This window comes from Rhinopithecus bieti, unplaced genomic scaffold, assembly GCF_001698545.2.
Source record: "Rhinopithecus bieti isolate Rb0 unplaced genomic scaffold, ASM169854v2 scaffold_4553, whole genome shotgun sequence".
NCBI lineage: Eukaryota > Metazoa > Chordata > Mammalia > Primates > Cercopithecidae > Rhinopithecus > Rhinopithecus bieti.
The window spans coordinates 3,861,924-3,881,111 of record NW_016804694.1 but is presented as its reverse complement, the minus strand read 5'-3'; the positions used below and the strand labels follow the sequence as shown (position 1 = coordinate 3,881,111).

At 39.2% G+C, this 19,188-nt stretch overlaps 1 protein-coding gene across 1 annotated transcript in view; it reads right to left on the bottom strand.

The window, feature by feature from the left end:
* Positions 1-19,188, bottom strand: part of DNAH8 (dynein axonemal heavy chain 8) — a 333,448-nt gene that overhangs the window by 17,752 nt on the left and 296,508 nt on the right. The window contains 3 exon segments of the mRNA XM_017870032.1: positions 1,566-1,755; positions 1,835-1,987; positions 5,178-5,334. Of these exon segments, the coding sequence (XP_017725521.1) occupies positions 1,566-1,755; positions 1,835-1,987; positions 5,178-5,334 (500 nt within the window).

Here is a 19,188-nt window from a genome sequence, read left to right as displayed (position 1 = left end):
ACTATGTATAATTTGATATGTTCATACAAATCACCATGGTTAGTGTTTCAAATTTAAACATTCTTAAGGTATTGGAAAATGCATACAGTGAATGAATGTACGTATACAGAGGACAATTAAATGCATATTTTTCATGTACAATATTGATCAAAGTATGCTTTATGCAAAAAAACCCTGAACAAATCATCAGTAATACAGCAATATCAAGGAATTTTCACCAAGAGAATGCAGCCACATAACCAGTATCCAGATCTAGAAACGAAACATTCCTGGGCCCCAGAAGTCCCTTGTGCGCTCTCTCTCTCTCTCTCTCTCTCTCTCTCTCTCTCTCTCTCTCTTTCTCTCTTTAGATAGGATCTCACTCTGTTGCCCAGGCTGCAGTGCAGTAGTGCGATCATGGCTCACTGCAACCTTGATCTCGCAGGCTCAGGTGATCCTCCCACCTCAGCCTCCCAAGTAGCTGGGACTACAGGCACATGCCACTACACCCAGCTAATTTTCATATTTTTTGTAGAGACAGGGTTTTACCATGTCGCCCCACTGGTCTTAAACTCTTGGGCTCAAGCAATTTGCCCACGTTGGCCTCCCAAAGTGCTGGGATTACAGGTATGAGCCACCGTGCCCGGCCCTTTGATCCTTTTTCTAATCGCTGCCCTCCTTCTACAGTCATTATTCTGACTTTGAACGCTACAGAGCCATTGTGCCTGTTCTTATTCTTTGTATACATGGAACCACACCACATGTAATGTTTTCTGTTTGGTTTCCTTTACTCAACATTATTTTATGAGATGCACCTATATCGCTACAAGGAGCAATAATTCATACTAAATCTGTAAGTATGAATGATTCTAAAATTTTATTACAAATGGAGCCATAAGCTGCTGAACCATAAGGAATTCAACATTTCTTCATTTTCACCAAGAATTACTTGAAGTAAAACTATCCATATTTTAGTAAGACAAAAAAGTGTCATGTTGCTGAACCTTACAGACTCTAAGACATCAAGCCATTAACTTTCTCAGTAAACATTTCTAGAAGGAAGGAATAAATGAAGCAGAATTATAAAGCACTCTTTCAGGAAAAAAAGGAAAAGAAAACTAGAGAACTGAGTGGGGGAAGACCCCCCTGAAGTTCTCTGAATACTTTTGTCACAGTCATTTTGAAATCAATCTAATTTTCTAATCCCTGGAAACAATTTTGCATCTTTTGGTGCTTCATTTTGGCATTTCACAAACATTTAAAACTGTAAGTTAGAGAGAAACTTCTTTTACTCTTTCATGTGTCCTATCCGTTCATGTGTCAGACTGATGGTTTGCTGAAGTTGGTGAAAACAAAAAGGAAGGGTTTTGCCACCACATTGTAAAAAACTGATAGGAAGAGCTTCTGATTGAATTTGTAAAACAAATACAGAAGAATTATTGTGTCCTTTTGCCTTTGAAAGGCTATGTGCAGCACCCAGCAAGCTACGGCTCCATATTGTTTTATATGGTATACACTTATCACACAATGGTACTGTCCAACAACACACAAATTCCAAGTTGGTCAAAATTCCTATGAGCACATACCTTGGGGATTAAAGAAACCAGTCATCCAAAACACATTAGGCCTCCCTTCAAATATCCACGTAGAAAACTGAGCATTTCTTTCCAAAAGTTCAGTGAACCAGAAGCCCAGTGTGGACGAATCCCAAGACACTCTTTTCCAGAGCTGAGGTATACGAGCATCGTACATGTTGTCCAGAGCATCTCTCAGGTTCTGGAGAAAAAAAGTTAAAACACATGAATAAGAAACATCAACAAAGAAGGAAATGCCTACTGATGTAAGAACAGCTCACCTCACTCATAATGATTGTTCCTTCAATGGCCAATTTTAGATCACTCAGGCTACTGCGGAGTATTGAAATGACTCTTTGCATTCTGTCAATTTCTTGTCTAAGAAATATGTTCATTGAATTAAGATGGCCCATCTTTATCAAACGAGATTTCACCTAAAACAAAGTAAACAATGCAATAAAGGAGATTTTATCACCTGTCATTTCTCTTCCAATGACCTCTTCTTTCTCAATTCTTTTCTTCCTCAGGAATTATCTCTACCAGCCCAAATGAACTCTAAAATATCTCTTGCAGAACCAAACTTGCCATTAAATTTTCCATTTCCTGGGTTTCCAAAACTACTGTTCAACTAAAATGATTTTTATTTCTTACTGATTGTACTTAGCTAATAATTGGAAATGTACTTTAAAGAACTGAAATAAAATTGTACCTTTTTCTCCTTTCACATGATTAAGTACTGGGTGTCAATTAGATATTCTTTTTGCAATCTAACCTTCATAGAAACACAGTGGAATTTTTTCCTTCATTATGTTTGCAGAGTTATTAGAAATGTCATAGAAAGTTAATAGAGCAAAAATCTTTACAGAGCAGTTACCAATAAATATGATTAGCTATAGTTTCCAAAGGCCACTGTTGCCTTAGCTATGACAGCTAAAGAGAGCCTTTCCTAATCCAGTAAATGAAAATATTTGATTTTGTGGGAGAGCAGTTAAATATCTGTCATGTGTTCCTTTTGATGTATCACTTATTGACTATTTTGAAGAGATCAATATAAAAGCCGCTGGTTGTGGGAACAATAAAATATGATGATTATTGGAAAACAAGCCAATACAATATACACATTTCAATCTGGTGACATATGCCCAACAAAAGATGGACTACAAACACTGGCAGGAGCTCATAAAGGGATTTGAACTTTCTGTTGGCCACAGTCAAAGAGATGCCCGAATTGAAGGAACAATGACAGGACACGTGGAGTGGGAGAGAACTCAAAGTGAGGTGTCAATCTGAAGGATCACGGGAGGCCAGGAACTGCAGGACTCTCTGCCAGAGATGCCCACTGCCCCCTCAGAAGGCCTGGAATGTTAGAGATGGGTGGGCTTCAAAGTCATCTGAACCATTCTCCTCCTTTTATAGGACAGGCCTCTAGCACGGTGCAGAAGTTTCCTTTCAGCAAGGGACACCTCTGTTTATTGCAACTGGGTTGTTTCTAGTGAGCGAGAGAGGAAGATGGAAAGCATAAAAAGGGAAGGAGATATAACACTGAGCACCGATATAAAACAGGCAGCTGAATAGGACTACCTATGCGGGTAGGGCAAACTATATTAAAATCAGTCAAGCATGCCAGGGGAGGTCCCTGGCCCAGCCCGACGTAGCAACCTTCAGCTACCCTCCAGAATTCTTGGTTCTAGAGCCTACATTTTTGCAGCCTCTAGTGCCTCGTTCTCATCTCCATCCCAAGTCCTTCAACCTCCAGTGGCTGAATAGCATATATATATGCTATACATGTGTGTGTGTGTGTATGTGTGTGTGTGTGTGTGTGTGTGTAATTACATCTATATATAATTCCCTTTAAATCAATCCATCTCAAGAGTGGAAATCCACTCTTAGGAAAAAGGGAAATTATAGAAATACTTTTGCAACCTCATGAGTGGAAAATAAAGCTCAGGAATTGACTATAGTCTCAAATCAATAGCCCAGGTGTCTCTAGTATATTAGCAGTTTCAAACAAATCACCTTATCCTGCTTAGGGTTTTAAAAGGAAAACTTTACTTGAGATAGAGACATGCTTAGAAAAACCTTAAACCCTAGAAAATGCAATTCTAATCCTGATTCTGAGTATAATTATTGTTCCAGCCTAAAATTGTCCTTTTATTAATAAAATTTAAGACTTGCTGTAATCTTATATAGCATTTTCATTATGTTTCTGGGACCAGGTAGTTTTTTTCTACAATAATGTAGCTTGATTTTTACTACAGAAGTCAATGGTATAATTATATTTTGATTTACAAAATTCACTTTACAGCCACATGTTCAAGAGCAGATCTCGTCTATAAAATACGACGCTATAAAGTAAGTGATCTTGGAACAGGGACAAGTTTTAGATGCCTCTTAGTACAAACTCTTTCCCATATAGGAATTCATTTAGTTACACCCCTAATGCTCACTTGCTGCTGGAATAATCGCCAGAACAGAAGTGTTGTTGGTGAAGTGCCCCCAACCAAGACTGGACAGCTCAAATTATCACAAGGTCTTGAACCTTTCCCCTGGCAATAGCAGCCCTGTGGTATAGTCATATAGAGTAAGTTTTATCTCACTTGCACATGCCAGTATTAAAAATCTTTGAAGGCAAGTATGCTGCCTTGTTTTTTGAAGATCACACCAGTAAAACTATTGAAAGTGTATACTTACAATATTTATCCATTTAAAAATATTTTCTCCCCTTACTATAACTATCTCTACATGAAGCTATTGATTTCAATGTCTTAACCAAAGGTCTTGGTACCTATCTACACAATGGAAACAATAATTATTTTAGGAGGCAATAAAACACTTTTTATCGTTGGGACACTCATTGCATGCTAAAACTAGTTAAGACTGCAGGTTTTACAGTCAGATCACTTTGTGTTCAAATTCTTGCTCTGCCACTTAGCTTGGTTTCTGCTGGTGCTGTCCTGAGCACTGAGTGTCATAATGTGTATGAAGCACTTAGGACAGGGCCTGGCTTGTAATGAGGGCTCAAAAACACAGCTACTGTCCCATGCCATGCCATTCTAATCAATGAATAAGTGTGGTTCTTAGAAAACTTCAGATTGGTAACGGGGTGCTTATATTCATAATAATATCTCCATTAATTGTTCTATCCTATTCAATGAGTTGCAGACGTGATTAAAAATCAATGGAGTAGACGGCTGAGTCATCTATCTACAGTTAAAACACTTGGAACATCTTAAAGAATACCAAATCACCAACACCATTGCCTTTTGGCCTTAAAGATTTTTGAGTTGTTTTTTTTAGCACAGCTTAAGGCATCATAGAAACTGATATATAAATGGTCACTGTGGAAACTTCGATTGAGGAGGAATTAACTTGTAAGGGAATTTTTAAAAGAATGCAACAGAAAAGCATCATGGAAAATGTTTTCTTCTGATATTTTTAAGTTTTGAAGAGAGAACGACGTGAACAATGAGAGATGCAGAGTTTAGTAATATAGTCAAAATTTATCACACAGGTCATCTGCCACATAGTCATCAACAGGTAGATTCTTGCTTTCCATGGTAATCAGACTTACTGTTTAAATATACAAATAGCTCTGTATGCCAGTGGGAAAGCAGCAAGGCTTACCTCATGAGGAATGTAATCAGGAGGGAGTTTACTCAGCATATCTTCAGATAATCTATAAACAATGGCCTCCCGGGTCTCTCCCACACCACCTCCACTCTCTTTGGGTTGAATGTTGGTAATTGTTTCAAGAACAGCAGAAGCAGTGTTACTCTGGTACCTAGTAAAAAGAGTGAGCTGTTCAGCATGTCACAGGGAAACACGTAAGAGATCATTGTCAAAGCTAAAATGAACTGATAGAATCACTTAAATCAAAGCAAGCTACGAAAAAAAAAAAAAAAAAAGGAGAAGAAAAGTTAACTACTATCAACCTGGGGGAATGAAAAAAACTAGAGATCCATTCTACTACCTCCTAACAGGACATCAAGAACATTACTGAAATGAAACACTCTCCATCTTCAAGGAAAGAGACCCAAAAACTCCCCTGGTAATCCAAATCGCTGCTTCACCATCTTGGTTGTAGCTAACCTGACCACCTCTTGCTAAACAGTGAGCTCACCTCCGTTCACTCTCCTCTGCTATAGACTGCTCATAAGAGTCTATCATTATAGGACAGCTTGTTGGCTCAAATAGGACCACTCATATTTCCTCACTGAGTTATAAACTATTAAAATGCTTTCATCTTTTTCTGTTTTGTTTTCTCATTTTTCCACTGGTTTTATGATTTCCAGGGAAATCTATTGACACCCATCTGCTCCACCTGTTCAAATGCAGCTATGTATCTTTAAATCCATTTATTCAATAAAGATTTACTACGTACTGGGCACTGAGCTAAGTTCTAGAATACAGCAGGGGATAGGACATAGTTCTGTCCTCTAGTGGAGGAGATAGATATTAGACAACCCCATTCTAACAACTGCTGTGGAGGGAAGTAACAGGATGCTTTCAGAGAGTTTTGATTCTCTCATTCCCACTCTCTAGCTTTCTCTCAGGTTGACCAGATACTCTGAGATGTAGGAACTTAGTCTCTGTCCCTGAGATGCTGGGTTGACCAGTTATCTGGACTTTTGAGTAGAAATGTGTGTGGGGGTGGGCAGGTGGGGTGGGCGCTATATGTGCATGTGTGTGTGTGTGTGTGTGTGTGTATGTATTTGTGTGCTGGAGGTAATTTACACTAGAAGATTAGTAAAAGTTAAAAAGTCCTATGTAAGCTGAGACCAGAAGGTCAGCCAGGCAGTGGGGTGGGGTGGGGTGGGAGGCAGAAAAGGACATTCAGATAAGAAGTAAGGGTAGGGGTGAAAAGGGTTTCAGTGCATTTGAGGAATGGAGATAAGGTCAGTGAGGTCAGAGCCAGTAAGCTAGGAGAAGTGATGAGGATGAAGAAGAGGCAGGGGCCAGACCATGCAGGGTTATATAGGAACTTGTAGGATTCTGAACACCACCCTAAAGGCAATGGGCAGCCACTGAAGATATCCCTAGCCAGGTGTGACATGGTCAGATTTAAATTTTTCAGCCTTTTCTGAACTCCTAATTTACCATCTATACACTTCACATAATTTTATTTTGGAGGGTTATTGTTTTGTTTGCTAATTTTGTCCCTTGTCCAGATGTCAACCACATTCGTATTTCCTTTTGTAGATGTGAGAGGCAAATCTAAAAGGGATTCAGCAAATGCTTGAGATTAGTGACTTCTTTTTCTGTTTTATTTTCTTGAACAGAAAACAAGCCACTGTAATATGGAAATATATATCTAAATATTATATGTGCATACCTTTTAATATAGCAATTCTACACCTAAGAATTCATCCTTAAAAAGAAAGAGACATTTGACATATCCCTGACAGTATGGTGCAAATGTTACTGTGAACCACCCTTCTGAAACAACTAAAACTTCTGGAGAAGATATGAAAAACATCCTTTTAAAAACATCACTGAACTAGCAAGACAATAAAAAATCCTCAGGGTCAAATAAAATGAATGCTGGAAATAAAGTGAATGCTGGAATCCAGAGAGATAAAGCCAGATTTTACCCTGGGGGAATCAACTAACTGGTGTTTTCGAGTTTCTGTTTGGATAGTGCAATGAGACAAGGGAGAAACCTCATACCTGAGGTGAAAAGCATAATAGGAAATTCCTACATAAAGCTGGGACCCCACACAGCTACAACCTCAGTATAAGGGTAAACTAGAAAGTAACCTCCACCTGTCAGAAGAAGATGATAGGTAACTTGTTCTATCTAGCTTAGCACTAAGTGGGGGAAAAATCTTTCCGAAAATTCTGAATTCACCATGTTTGTGACATTAATTACCATTTATTCATATTACCTGTGCAATTTGGAAAAGCTCAAGCCAAGAATTTATTTTAAGGTAGTCCTAGGAAGTCCTAGGTGGCACCTGATGGAAGCAAACACAACTCGTTCCTGAACAATATACCTTTGACTCAGGTCTCAAATAATCCAACAGTTAACTTCCAATAGACACAAGCTCAAAGTCAAAAGTTTAAAAAGTTGTAAGGAAACAAGGCAATGTGAGAAACAGCCAGTAGAAACAACAGAAAGCAGAATCAGACCTGTAGAGATCTTAAGTGACTCTTCAGATACACATTACAATATACTGTATTTGTGATATTGAAGAGTTTTAAAAGGAGACTGAAAATATAAGTATTAAAGAGGAAACTATAAACATGAATAGCATATTTGAAAAAGAGTCAAAAAGAACTTCTAGAAATAAAACATAACTAAAACTTAAAACCTATACTATTTATTGCTGCTGTTAACAAATTGCCACAAAGTCAGCAGCTTAAAACAAGACAAATTTATTATTTTACAGTTCTGTAGGTGCTAAATATGACACAGGCCTCACTGAACTAAAATCAACACATCAGCAAGGTTGGGTTCCTTTCCATAGGAGATAGGAGAGGATCCATTTCTTTGCTTATTTGGGTTGTTGGCAGAATTAACTTCCTTGAGGTTGCAGGACTGAGGTACCCAATTTCTTGCTGGCTGTCAGCTGAAGGTCCTTCTCAGCTACTAGAGGCCACCTGCACGTCCTGGCTTGTGGCCCACTTTCTATATCTCCAAAGCCAGTAATAGCAAGCCAAATCCCTCTCACCCTTGGACTCTACATGTAGATATATCACAGTAAAACCGTAGAATACCCAAAACAAAACGAACATCTTAAAAGCAGCCAGAGAGAAAGAGCAGATTATCTAGAAAGAAAGAACAATTACACTGACAGTCAATTCCTCAACAACAGCAATGAAATCCAGAAGAAAACGGAATAGTGTCTCCCATGTGTTAGGATAAAATAACTATATACCTAAAATTGTGTGCCAAACAAAACTCTCTTTCAAGAATGAAGGCAAGAAAAAATATTTGAATAAACATTTCATCAAAGAAGAAATACAGATGGTCAATAAGCACATGAAAAGAAGTTCAGTTTCATTATTCATTAGGAAAAAGCAAATTAAAAGGACAATGTAATACCACTTCACTCTTACAAAGGACGGTTATGATCACAGGATACATAATAACAAATATTGGCAAGGATGTGGAGAAACTTGAACCTTCGTAATTGCTAGAGGGGATCGTAAAATCGTGCAGTGACTTTCTTTTGTTTTGCTTTTGAGACAGAGTCTTACTCTGTCACCCAGTCTGGAGTGCAGTGGTGCTCACTGCAACCTCCATCTCCTGGGTTCAAGCAACTATTGTGCCTCAGCCTCCTGAGTAGCAGAGACCATAGGCATGCACCACCACACCCAGTTAACTTTTTGTACTTTAGTAGAGAGGGGGTTTCACCATTTTGGCGAGACTGGTCTTGAACTCCTGAGCTCAGGCAATTCGCCTACCTCGGCCTCCCAAAGTGCTGGGATTACAGGCATGAGCTGCCGCTCCCAGCCTGGTGCAGTCACTTTGGAAAGCAGTTTGGCAATTTCTCGAGATGTTAAGAGTAGATTATGACCCAATGACCCAATAACTACATAACATTCCTAGTTATCTATGTAAGAGAGATGAAAAGACATGTCCACACAAAGACTTGCACATGAATGTTCATAGCAGTATTCTTAATAGCCCCAAAGTAGAACATAGCGAGCTATTCATCAACTGGTAAATGCGTAAACAAAATGTGGTACTGGAATACTATTTGGCAATAAAAACCAAGGAAGTATTAATGTATGCTACAACATGGATGAACTTCAAAAACATTATGTTAAGTTAAAGAATCCAGACGTAAAGGATCACATAATATATAATTCTACTTATGCAAAATGTCCAGAAAAGGCAAATTTACAGAGACAGAAAGTAGATTAGCAGTTGCCTGAGGTTGGGGATGACAATTGGGTACAAATGGGCCCAATATTTCTTTTTAGAGTGATGAAAATCTTATAACATTATATTGCAGTGGTAAACTCACTAGAAATCATTTATTGTCCACTTAAAATGAGATAATTTAAGATAGGCAGATTACATCTCATAAAAGCTGTTTTTCAAAAAAGGAGGGCAAAATAAGGCATTTTCATACAAGAATAGAAGAGTTTATCACCCATAAAAGAATGTGCCCCTCATGGGGGAAATTCTAAAGGGTATACTTTAGAAAGGAGGAACGTTATTCTGTTGGAAAGTTTGAAGTATTGAAAAGAATGGGCCAATGCATAGGTAAGTCTAAATAAGCATTATAGTATAAAATAATAATCGTATGTCTAACTGTGGGATTATAAAAGATAAAATTAAAATACTGAAATGTCAGGAGAGTGGCTATAGCTAAAGTTATCTAAGAGAAAGGAAAGTAAACGTATTCATTTTATTTATTATTTATTTATTTTAAAGAGATGGGTTCTCGCTCTGTTGCCCAGGCTGGACTTACACTCTTGGGCTCAAGCAATTCTCCTACTTTAGCTTCCCAAGGAGCTGGGACTACAGGTACATACCACCACGCCCAGCATAAATATATGAATTTTAGACCTAAATAAGAACTGACATTAAAATTTCTAGGGTGTAAAAAAGCAACATTGTATATTTGTCCTTTACATTTTATATACAGTATACATATTCTTTTGTATTTATTCAACATTTAATAAAGCTGTTTTAGAAGCAATAATCAGACAAGTGTACAAAGATGAATGTATATGACTTTATAACAGTATTTGTAATAAATCCTAGTAAAGCTTTATAAAATCTATATAGCCAATAAAAATGGTGATGTAGCTTTATATTCATTGATCATGTGAGGTGTCATTGGGGGATTATAGAATAAAATAACATGGCACCAAACCCAGTTATGGTATGATCTTGTTGTTAATATTGTGTTTATAGGCACAGAAACAAATCTAGAAGGGTATTTTTGCAGTCGGATTTTTGCATGATTCGCTTTTCTGTAATCATTAGTTTCTTTTGCTCTTTATTTTCTGTATTGTTGATGCTCCTCAATAAGAATGTAGGACTTTAAGAATAAAGAATATTAAAATCATTTTCAGTTTGAAAACAGAGAAAATAAACCCCATAAGGCAAAGCCCATCACAGTTGTCAAGAAGTTAACAGAGATAAATCAGGGACAAATGTTTCAGGTTCACTGAGATGCAGCTTACAAACCCTTACTCTTTATGCCCCACCAGAAAGTGCCCCCTCTGCCTTTCCTCTGCAGCATATGGAAAGCGAATTCCAGCCTTCTATCTCCTCCTCCCTGGGGTGAGTTCCACAGCCTTTTGTGGAACTTGCCACACGAATTGGCAGAAACTTAAGAGGCTACTGGGAAAGTTATCCAGGCTTCTTTGCTTATGAAAAAGCTGTGTATGGGGGGAGTAGAGGAAATCCTATAGAGCAGCCTTTGGATTCATTTAGGAATAAAGCTGAAGAACGGAGGGGATGCTCTGTCTTCAGCATTTTTATTTGATTAGCAGTTAGAATACCACATCTGGACCCAAACATGTATACCCGAACTACCTACATCCTTTCCAAAAGTCATGCCATGATAAATGCATAAGATGTCATGCTTCACATACAGAACTTTCAGTCAGATACAGTGATACGAGGGTCCTAGTATCAGATCTAGCAAGTGTTTGTAACTCCATCCAGAGTTGGGATATTAGCTCCATATTACCTTTAAATACATGACTTTCCCAGTAAGGATCAATGAAGTAAAAGCTGATTTTTAATGAACAAAAATGGACTGTAGAGTATATTTTAGATATAACTTAAAATTCTTTTACTATTGCTGTAAGCAACCTCTACTCAGATGTTGGGGATTTGGAATATCCCAAAAGACACTTATCTTAAAAGCTGAAACATGCATGCAGTTGAATACATGAACAGAGAACACAATATTCTACTAAAATAACACAAAAGGCATTTGAAACCCATTGCTACATTTTGAAATATGACACAATCCCAGTTTTAAAAAGTCATAGAAAGTACTGTATAAGAAAAATATATATGTAACAAACCTGCACGTTGTGCACATGTACCCTAGAACTTAAAGTATAAAAAAAAGAAAAGAAAAATACAAATAAGTCTGAGAGGAAAGTTCAATGAAAATAGCTGATGAGGCAACAAAATGAAGCTAACAAAAGTCAAGGTTCCACATGCTATTATATACCTTTTCAGAAATTTAAATTTGTATGTGATTCATATTACTCCATGAGCTCTCTCTAGCATTAGGTACACTACAGATAGAATATGTGGATGAAGTGCTATGTTAGGGAAGACAGAGGTGTCACCATGGCTGATATCTTAGAGAGCCATGAAATACTGGGTAAACCTGGGTAACATTAAACCTCTGACTTTATCATGAACTCTGTGCATTCACATTTCCCTGGAGCCCCAGAGCTCTTTGGTTCCTGTATCAAACAAATCTAACACCTTAATATTTTAATTCTCCTTTATCCCTCTCCTGGGCTGTTCCTTGCCCCATCTACTTTAGTGACATCAATGTCTGCCCAGCTGCCCAATTGAGAACTCTCAGTGATGGCTTCCTCCTTGCTGTGACTCCCCAGACCTTCTTAGTTTCCAAGACCTAGTTCCAAATCATTTCCAGCATCCCCTCCCCGTGACCCACTGTCATCCCCACTGCCTTCAGTTCTGCCCCTAACTTCCTGATCATCCTCTGTGGGTGGCACTGCTATCACCTCCTAACACATCCTCCTGCCTCCATCCACTGTTCCAAGGTAAGTTTTGACATTTCAAAAGTGATTATTACATTTATTCAAAGACTCCCTATAACCTTCAGGATGAAATCTGAAGTCCTTCATGTGGCATACAAACCTTTTTCATCACTAAGTCTTTTTCTATCTCCAGCTTCTGCTCTTGCTTCTTTCTTCCCACACTCTACCCTATGCTGTGAGCTACCTGAAGCTCATCAAGCATTCCATGACTCCCCTCCTATTCTTTGTTCCCAAGCTAACTCCACTGCCTGGAATGCTCTGCCCTCATTTCTTCATTGATTATAGCTCATTCCTAACTAGCGATTAATATCAAGCTCAGCTTAGATGTCTTCACCTCTAGACAGTCTTCCCTAGACTTTCTCCCTATGTGTGTGCATAGCTCTCAGTGCTTGCTTTTCTTTTTGTACTTGTCATTCTGTACATGATGACATGCTTGTTTATCTTCATTCCAACTTCAGCCTGAATTACTTGATGGCAGGAAAAGGCTTAAATCTCTGTATACAAAATGCTAATTCCCATCACCTCATGCAAGCAGAAAAGGCCATGTAGAAGGTAGAGTAGGTTAAGTACATTTAAATAAATGATTAAATAACTGTATTCCAATTTAAAATATTGCCCCAAACTCTTCTGGCAAAACCTTCAAAAGCCACACTCTGCATCGGCCACTCTGCTCTTTAAATACCCCCCTCTTCCTCATGCTTTAGGTGTACTGGACCTGGTTCCCAGAACACCCCACACACGTTCACATTTGCATTCCCTTCCTTGGACTGTTCCTTGGTGTGCGCATCCCAGTCTGAGTCTTGGTCCTTACTGCTCACTATGTTCCTCTTTTTTGCACTTTGTCCTTGGCCCCAGTCCTGCAGTCACTTCCTTCCCACCTCATCTACAATCTGAGAAACTCCTGCACATCCTTTAAGACGGTGATCCCCAACCTTTTTGGCAACAGGGACTGGTTTTGTGGAAGACATTTTTCCACGGACTGGAGGGGAGGGGGTGGAAGGTTTTGGGATGATTCAAGCACATTACTTTTATTGGGCACTTTATTTCCATTATTATTACATTGTAATATATAATGAAATAATTATACAACTCACCATCATGTAAAATCTGTGGGAGCCCTAAGTTTGTTTTCCTGCAACTAGACGGTCCCATCTGGGGGTGATGGGAGACAGTGGCAGATCATCAGGCATTAGATTCTCATAAGGAGCACACAACCTAGATCCCGGACATGCACAGTTCACAGTAGGGTTCTCGCTCCTATGAGAATCTAATGCCACCACTGATCGGAGAGGAAGTGGAGCTCAGGCGGTAGTGCTCACTCACCTGTCGCTCACCTCCTACTGTGTGACCCAGTTTCTAACAGGCCACGGACTGGTATTGGTCTGTGGCCCAGGGGTTGTGGACCCCTGCTTTAAGGCACAACTTAAATGGAGCCTCTCTCACTAGCTTTCTTTGAGCCCTAAGTTGGAATTGATTGCTCCTTCAGCTGTGTCATCATAGCAATGTACACATACCCTGATTTTAGAGTTTACCACATTGTACCTCATCAGCATTTGCCACTCATCATCTTCCCCAATAGATAATACGTTCCAAGAGCACGGACTGCATCTTACTCATCTTTGTATCCAGGGGTTAGCCAGACAGTAAGTTCTCAATAAATGTTTTTTTGTTGAATTGAGGCCAATTGGCTTGCATTTTATTAAACCTCAAATATAAAGGACAGCAATTCTTCAATATTTAAAGGGCATGAAAATGTACTTATTCCTTCTTATGGTAAAAACATAGTATATTGTTATTGTTGTTTTTTGATTTCCTGGCACCTTTCAATGTGTGTGTGTGTGTGTTTGTGCATAAATGCCTTATTACAACTTTTGTATTCATTTCTAATAATGAATTAGGAACATTCATTTCTAATTATTATATATCTATTATATAATATGACTAGATAATATAATATAATAATACATCTATAGATATTAGAAATATCTATCTCTCTTTGAGTCCTTGACAATTGATAAGTTCATTTGTTTTCATAGGTTATTTTCATAGGATTCCTCCCTCAGAGTTATTTGTATTTTTCTTATACTTTATACGACTTTTAAAAACTGTGACCGTGCCCTACTTCAAAATTCAGGAATGGGTTGCAAATGCCTTTTGTGCCATATATACATAGTCCTCAAAACACAGGAGAATCAGAAAGATATAATTTGAGAGTGAAGTAAAGCTATTCTTCTTATTATATTATCAATGCAGATCTGTAATGATTAAAGACAAGAAAACCACAGTAAATTTCCATTCATGCTAAGAAAAGAAGAGTTCATTCTTCCTACCTGTTCTAGCTACAAACAAACAAACAAACAAACAAAACACCAAAAAAAAAAAAACCCAGAAAGCCCCCATATCCAAATCCTCAGGTGCTCTCTCGGTCACCTTCAACTTGAGCCCTCCGTGGAAGCGTGCTCAGCACCAGAGGCTAGGTCCCAACAGTGCACACCATTGCAAAGATGACCATTTTGCTCTCTGCTAACTCTGGCCAAGTTCACTGGTGCTCCAAGGAGAGGCTGATGGAGATGCTGCTGCTGCTAGATCCCACCTAATAAATCATTTTCATGGTGAGTTATTTAATTTTTTATGAGATGATCTGAACACAGGCCTGAAAACATAGATGTTGGGAAGAAGCCTTGAAAAGTTGATCCACTGTGAATAAGAGCTAGCCAAGCTCTCCCCAACACACATTTTATTATGCACAGAATGTCATTCCCTGGTATTCCAGGGCTGAACAACGCACATTTCTTTTTCCACAATGTGATTTCATGTTTGCAAAGATATGAAAGGCAGAAGCCTAGTTAGCTAGCTATAATGGAGAATTGCAAATCTCTCTATATGCCACAAAAGCCCAAGGGCTTTCAGGAGGACAGTCCTCATAAATGCTCTGAGATGAAGAACAAGAACTATAATATTCCTTGAGGGTTGGTTCTAAGTTATTTCTTGAAGAAAATTTCTCTTTAGAGTAAATATGGGAAGAAGCTCAGATTGCCCTTGTAGCTTGGTGGTTCTGGGAAGTCAGGGTCATGGATAATATAAATGCAAAACAACTGAAAAACAGAGCTGTCTATGAAATAACTACCTAATGAGATATTAGTGTGCTGTAATATCCAAATCAGTCTAGATTTACATATATCTTTGCACATGAAATAACAATGAGCATAAATTTTTTTAAAAATCTAAATCTCAAAAGTGTCCTCGAATACTCAGAGGAATACATTTCAGTTTGTATTGCATTGAAATGAATATAAAGGTTGTAATAAGGCATTTGATAAATTTCAGAAGGTAAAGAAACATGCATAACCACTGATGAGAAAAACAGTGAGAATAAGCAACCATTTTTGACATTGAGAGAGTTGAATTTGCAGAGTCTTTGGTACCTTATAAATCTACATAATAAAATGTGAATAAACTGTGTATTTTCATGGTTCCTATCACTATGCTATCTAAACTCTTGAGAGAGATTTTACTTATTTTAAAGCATTTATTCACCTTGATTTCCCCCTCCACTTCAGAGATTCTGCATTCTTATGCAATGACTGAGGAGAGAGACTTGTGATTTGCCCTGCCCAAATCTCCCTCTTCTCTCAAATTTATGGATGCTAACTTCGGCGTGAAGATTCCAATCAACAGGAGGCATCAAGTTCTCCATCATGGCCCAATTACACTCTATCATCAAGTAATGGCCAGGCACTGTGGCTCATGCCTATAATCCCAGCACTTTGGGAAGCCGAGGTGGGTGATTACTTGAGGTCAGGAGTTTGAGACCAGCCTGGCCAACACGGTGAAACCCTGTCTCTACTAAAAATACAAATATTAGCTGGGCATGGTGGTACATGCCTGTAGTCCCAGCTATTCGGAAGGCTGAGACATGAGAATTGCTTGAGCCTGGGAGATGGAGGTTGCGGTGAGCCAAGATCACACCACTGCACTCCAGCTTGGGCAACAGAGTGAGACTCTGTCTCAAAACAAAACAAAACAAAAACAAACAAACAAAAATAAGCAAGAATGCTGTTGAACACCATGGATGGTCAGATAAATTAATGATTCCTCTGGTTGGGGACATTCACACAGACTTAGCCAGCATATCTTAGAGAGTCCTCTCTTATGGCTGAAGCTGTTATCTCTGCACACATGCATTCAAATCTTTCACCTGGGCTCCAGTCCGTATTTCTCACCCCATTCAGACATATCCCATGTTCTTTCCCAGCTCAACATGCCCCCAACATAACTCTGTAACTTCTCTAACATACTCCTGTTCCAAACTCCTCCACTACCCCAGCTCCCAGACAAGCAATGTCAGGGGCATCTTTGACTCCTTCTTTCATTTCACTCAGAGCTTGGAGAGTTACATCTTGCTGGAGCTGGGTGAAGACCAGAGGTGGGTTTCAGCTGGGATGCTTCATCTGTTACTGCTTACTGCTTCCTGGCGGCCGGTGGGGGAACAGCAAGGGGCATAGTGAAGTCCTCCAAGAAGGCAAGCTCACTTGCCAGGATGAGTAGGGGCAGGATTCCATCCACAAGATAATTCAGAGCCAGAGGAAAGAAGCATCGAACCTAGGACAAGGCTTACTCAGAGACCAAAAAAATTACCAAACACAGAGCTGCAGAACAGAGCTGACCGCCTGAGCAGGAACCAGAAATGGGTTAAGATTTACTGGGGAAAAGGGATCAGGGTGGGTGGGAGAGACCCCAGGGCAGACCATATGGGAAGTTGAGGATGAAGAGAGATCAGAGGAGGAGCATAGGTCTTACCGGTCCGCCAGTTACTCTAGTGGATATAATCCCCCATTTAAGGCACGGGTCCAGGACTTTCTACTTGACCTCACTAGTGTGGTGAAAAGTTGCAAGATCCTGACACTATTTTGGGAGAAGCTTGCTTACGGCATCCTACAGCATGCATGCCAGCGACACCATGTGGGCCTCTAGACAGAACTGTGAAGAGAGACTTGACAAAACACAAAAGGCTTGCCATGGCCTCTCTAACCCACCAGTGTGCAGCAAGAAACAGATAACAGCCACAGAAGAAGGTTTTAGCCACTGCTCTGCATTCGCTAAGTCCTGTCAATCCCCTCCTGAGACCTGTCCTGCAGCTTCACTCCACCCCACAATCATCCCTATTCTAGGTCTGCATCCTCACGCACCTGGACTTACCCACAGGGTACGCAACCCAAGGTGTCGATTAGTCACCATGGGTGCTCTACATGAGGTGGAGAGATGAGCCTTGTCACATGGCAGAGAGCTTGTCTTTTATTCTAACTGCTGTGGGGAGCCATTTAGACAGAGGAGAAGTAGATGGAGGAGATTCAGTTTGGGGCTTTTAAAGTCAAGCCGTCTGAAAGCCATGCCAGTGGATGTCATGTGGAAATTGTATAAATGACTATGGAGCACAGAGGAAAGGTCTAGACAATATATATGTGGCATGTTGATGCTCTAAAGGCCATTGGCATAGATGAGCTCTGTTCAGGAAGGAAGGTGGAAATGACTATAAAAGAGGTTAAAATGTGAGTAGAACATAGGCCATAGATTTACAGGCATGTAAAGGGAAGGGAAGACTCTTTAAAGCAAGAGAGATACTAGATCACACTGCTACCTGGACCATACACTGAAGGGTGATGCTATTAAAGTCATGCTTTGCAGCCTTTTGCATTTTGCAACATATTTTGTTACTCTGTCACAGTGTGATTCTGCCACTGAGGACTGAGAACCTGCTGAGCCGGACAGCAGGAGAATCCTTTGAAGAGGAGCCCCTGGCTCTGGTGAGGTGTTCATCTGTGTCAAATACTAAGTTCCTTCTTAGTATTAAGTAAGTATAACCACCATATAACAGTATAACCACTGTTTCTCGGTGGTTTCTCTGGGATGTGTTGGCAACACCATAGTGAAGCGGTTGAACACAGCTGCCTTGATAGATTATATTCAGAAGGCTAGTACATTCCTTTCGGAGAGGCACCAGAGTGGCTTCAAGATTTCAGACCAAGGTCTACAGAGCTAGCGTTATGTCCACACTTCTGTAACAATTTTATGGAATGGGTTGGACTCAGTATAGGGTAAGGGAGAAGTGATTTCATTCTGTACCACATTGTACTGAGTTCAGCTTATTAGAGCAGATTAAAGACTACTTTGCATGTCTTTGTGTAAAAAAATACGAAAACCTAGATGAAACATGCGTTCTCCTAGGAGAACGCAACTGACAAAATATTGACTACAGTGGTGACAGAGGAATATGAAAGACATCAAAGAACCAGCACTGAGCCCAGATGGTTTCACAGGAGAATTCTACCAAACTTTAAAGCATCCAATACTACATAAACTGTTCCAGAGCTTAGAAAAACGTCCAAATTTTTACAGAGCAAATACAACATTGATTAGTAATTAAACCCGATAAAGATGGCACAAAAAACTCTAGGCCACTCTTATTTGTGAATATCAATGCAAAATTCCCCAGGGAACCATTAATAGAGTCTATCACTACATTAGGAGAAGAATAATACATCAGAACCCAGTGGTATTAATTTCAGATGATCTGCAGAAAGTTTGAGTTAGGAAATCCATTAATATAATTCACTAACTTTTAGGTGTTTGGGGAAAATCATGTGATTATTTCCATAAAGATTGAAAGGTATTCAACAAAATTCAACACCAATTTCTGACAACAACAGAAAAACACACATGCAACAATAGTTAGGACAAGCTCAGAAAAAAAAGAGTAATGAGGGGAGACTATAAAACTACCAGACAATAAAACATACTGGAAACTAGCTAAATTTAAAACAGATTGCTACAAAGTAGAAAGGAAAACAGAATAGAAAGTACAGAAATGGACCCAAGTACCTATGGAAGGAAATTCTTTTTTTTTTTTTTTTTTTTTTTT